Source organism: Limulus polyphemus, unplaced genomic scaffold (genome assembly GCF_000517525.1).
Source record: "Limulus polyphemus unplaced genomic scaffold, Limulus_polyphemus-2.1.2 Scaffold4268, whole genome shotgun sequence".
Lineage (NCBI taxonomy): Eukaryota > Metazoa > Arthropoda > Merostomata > Xiphosura > Limulidae > Limulus > Limulus polyphemus.
The window spans coordinates 4,150-8,549 of NW_013669878.1; the positions used below are offsets into that span (position 1 = coordinate 4,150).

Genomic DNA, 4,400 nt, shown 5'->3' on the forward strand with positions numbered 1-4,400 from the left:
AGTGTGACAAATCTTATCGGATATGCAGCATGCTCTAGTGTGACAAATCTTATCGGATATGCAGCACGCTCTAGTGTGACAAATCTTATCGGATATGCAGCATGCTCTAGTGTGACAAATCTAGGCCCATTTAACTCACGAGTCTCTAGTTTTTCCAGAGAATGGAGTTCAGTTTCTTTCATCTGCAGCACACGATTAGTGCAACTAACATCCTTGAGAAAAAAAATTCTACGTCCTTTAAAGACACAGTCACATGACAGTGGTGTAAACAGTCTTCAGAGTGTGTAAAGGAAAAACAACAACTTCAAACTATTGTGGGTCGTTTAAATAAATCTGAAGTAGAGGCTACCTGCAAAACTTTTAGTGTATATTATATAGAAAAATATGATAAACCATATTCTGACCATTTTGATCTGTTGCAGTTGCAAGGATTAAATGGCATAGAAATTTGACAAGGTTTGCATTCACAATTTAGTGTTAAAAATAGAATTGACCAAGTTGCACAAGAAATAAGGTCGAGAGTCTGCAAACGCATGCTAGAAATAAAAGGGAAAATAGCTATGCTGATAGATGAGTCCACCACTCTTAGTAGCAAATCCACTTTGAAAGTCTATTTAAAATATGAAACAGACAAGGCAAGTGATCAACATTTTATTTTTGTGGATTTGGTAGAAGTATCTGATCAAACATCAAAAATAATAAGCGAACACTAACCTACTTGTCTCGGTGTGCAGGGGTTTGAACATAATTATCTTCAGAACAATCTTGTTGCTTTTACCAGTGATAATGTTGGTGTGGCTTAACGGATGTTTCAGAAGTACTCTAATATAATAGTATTTCATTTCTTAAATGATCGCTTGGAACTGTCAGTTGGAGATGTAATTTCCAATTACGTGGTGTTAATAATTTTTGTTCATTTATGGACAAACTGTACTCTTTTATGCAGTCAACCTCCTAAGAACCAAAGAGAAATTCAACAGTATGAAGCAAAGTTTGATTAAGAGTTGAAAAAACTGAAAGAGTGTTGAAACTAGATGGGTTGCAAGTTCATTCAGAACTGTTTCAGCTGTTTCGAAAGGCTATACGTCTCTGTGTTATAACTTCGAGTCTGTTAGCAATGGCATTGATAAAAATCAATCGAATTATGACCAATGTGCTTTCAGGGGGCTTTATACATGCATTTCATCAAAACAGGTTCTTCTTGATCTGGCACTTATGCACCGGGTATTAATCGACCTATCGCTTCTTTCCGAAGCTTTACAGAAAAGAAATATTACTATAGTTTTTGCAGTCAAGTCAATTTGTCACAACATACGGTTTTTAGAAGCAGAGAATGCCATTAAAAAAATGAAGTTTTATTAATAACACTGACAGATAACGACAAGATTGTGTCAATCATCATGGTCAATTCTTAACCAGCATCATAAACAATGTGAAACAATGGTGGGTATTCACACCATCTTCTTGTGAACCAACTGGGTCATGGCCACGCTTTTCTAATTCCAAACATAATTTCCGACCTCCATACCTTAGAAGTCAATGAGTGGCCAGCAGAGATAAATCCAGACTTTGGATAAAAGAAAATAGGGTTCCTTTGCAAAAGTTTCAGACTCTCTAGATAACTGTGGGCACCATATTCCATCAGATCTGAAACCTTTAATTGGGTATTCAAAAGTCATCCCATGCAGTTCTTTCGAATGTGAATGAGGCTTGAGCAGCATGAACCTTATCACTACGGAAACAAGGTCTAGGCTGTTAACCAACCATGTGACAAATCACATGTTCATTAAACTTCACGGCCCTCCAATTCAAAACTGTAAACCAGACGGACTGTATACAAATGGCTCAGGTGTCATCGTTCAGTAACTGATACACGAACAAGAGTAGCCAAGTCCAAGGATCTCACTATAGACAAAGTTTAGAAGTTCTGTTAATAAGTTATCCAGGAATTCAAAAGTTCAAGGTTAATCTTTTATTGTAAAACTTTCAAATGTAATTTCGATTACAATTTACAACTAATATTTCAGAGATAAGTGTTTTTTTGTTTAAGCAACGTAATAAATACTAATAATAGTAACAATTTCAAAATGTATTCCCTCAGTTCTTTATTTAGCACTACAGCACTGGACTTAATGATGTTTCTTAAGCTCAGAATTATGGAAACTGTTTTTTACTTTGGGTATTATGTTATAGAGACTTGTGTATCAGATAAATTTAATTGTTCATTCTTATGCTTTGTTTCTAGGCAAAAGAACATGACCTTGTCATACCAGTTCACAACCCTGAACAAGGTGATGACTTCACAGGTGCTACAGTCATCGAACCTGTGAAAGGATATTACAAAGACCCAATTGCAACTCTGGACTTTTCTTCACTATATCCATCTATCATGATTGCTCACAATCTGTGTTACACAACACTCTTGCCAAATCAGACTAGAAACCAGATGAATCCTGATGAGTTCATTAAAACTCCTTCTGATAACTATTTTGTTAAGAAGTCTGTTAGAAAAGGAATCCTTCCAGAAATTTTGGAAAACTTGTTGAGTGCCAGAAAAAGGTAGGTGTGCAGATTTAAAATGCTAACATCCTGAAACCTAATTTAAAGCTTGGGCTGGACGTTGCCTAGAGGATATTATGGCTTACATGCAGTTGACAGAAAAATTGCACTGTGCATTTTGGAGCCATGTGTGCATTGCAAGAGTCTATCAAATCCCTCGACTTGAGTAGAATGGCTTAACAGTTGATAGTAGGTATCATTGACTAGCTGCCTTCCCTGTAGTGTGCCAGTTCAAAATTAGGGATGTTGAGTCCAGGTAGCTTTTATGAAACTTTGCAAGAACAACTGAAACAAATTTAAAGCTCTAACTCACTTGAACTTCAAAAATCTCTTCAGTATGTACAATCCAACTTTTCTGTTTTTGTCGTTAAATGATAATCATATCAAGTTGAAGCACACGTGATTACGATACACTGTAGCATACACAGTAACTTTCACTAACCTGGACGGCAATCACTAGTACTTATGACTGTTGAAAGGATCCTAATTTATACACTCACAAACTCATCCATCTGGCTGAAAGTTTGGTGCTTAATTTTCAAGAAACAAAATACATTTTATTTTGTGGCTAAAACTGAAACTTGAAAAAAAATTTTAATTTTGAGAAGTTTTTTTCTAAAACTGTATGTGTTGATCCCTAACAGTTTTAGTAAATTTTGTAGAATAGATTGTTATTATGCTACATTTTGAAAATTGCTAATTTTTTACTGCTTTTGTCCATACTCCCAAAATTCTTTAAACTACAAGATTTCAAATAAACATTAAAATATAAAAGAAATTCCAGACTGATTTTTTGAGTAGGTACTTAAGAGGTGTAACATCATTGAATGGATATTTTGAAGATGAGCAAGATGGTTAACTTAATTTAAGGGGGGGAAGTTTTGGGAATTCCATAAGCTACACCCACCATTAAAATGTTCAACATTCCATTTTAGCATCTTAACCTGGTGTTATATTTAACCCGATAACTGTCGATGCCATTTTTAAATACCTATCTGCGTATGGAACTGAGTTACATTCAAAATTTAATTAAACCTCTTTACTATCAATGTATTTTAACAAAGTTTTACATAATCTAAGTTATATATTCCTTTATTTCTAAAGAAATAGTTAAAACTGCACTTTTTGCTGTCACATGATCTCGCGGTTACAGTTTCTCAAGTTTAAGAGTTGATACAGAAGAAACTGTGTGTTTGGAATGCACAGTTCCTTCAGATGGTCAAACTACACAATACAGATGTTTTACATTAGAAGTTGAATGGCATACTTATAACGAATAGAAAGAGCAGATTTCCCATTATTTAGCAAAAATAACCAAAAGACATAAATTATGTATGGGTTTGTACGGATGAGTTTAAAAAATTTAGCAAAAATAACCAAGAGACATAAATTATGTATGGGTTTGTACGGATGAGGTAAAAAATTTAGCAAAAATAACCAAGAGACATAAGTTATGTATGGGTTTGTACGGATGAGGTAAAAAATTTAGCAAAAATAACCAAGAGACATAAGTTATGTATGGGTTTGTACGGATGAGGTAAAAAATTTAGCAAAAATGACCAAGAGACAAATTATTTATGTGTTTGTACGGATGAGGTAAAAAATTTAGCAAAAATGACCAAGAGACATAAGTTATGTATGGGTTTGTACAGATGAGGTAAAGAATTTAGCAAAAATGACCAAGAGACATAAATTATGTATGGGTTTGTGCGGATGAGGTAAAAAATTTAGCAAAAATGACCAAGAGACATAAATTATGTATGGGTTTGTGCGGATGAGGTAAAAAATTTAGCAAAAATGACCAAGAGACATAAATTATGTATGGGTTTGTGCGGATGAGG

At 34.4% G+C, this 4,400-nt stretch overlaps 1 protein-coding gene across 1 annotated transcript in view; it reads left to right on the forward strand.

Moving 5' to 3' along the window:
* The window catches only part of LOC106470887 (DNA polymerase delta catalytic subunit), a gene marked incomplete at its 5' end in the record, with an annotated part of 29,865 nt that overhangs the window by 3,635 nt on the left and 21,830 nt on the right, over window positions 1–4,400 (forward strand). The window contains 1 exon segment of the mRNA XM_013931463.2: window positions 2,246–2,559. Within this exon segment, the coding sequence (XP_013786917.1) occupies window positions 2,246–2,559 (314 nt within the window).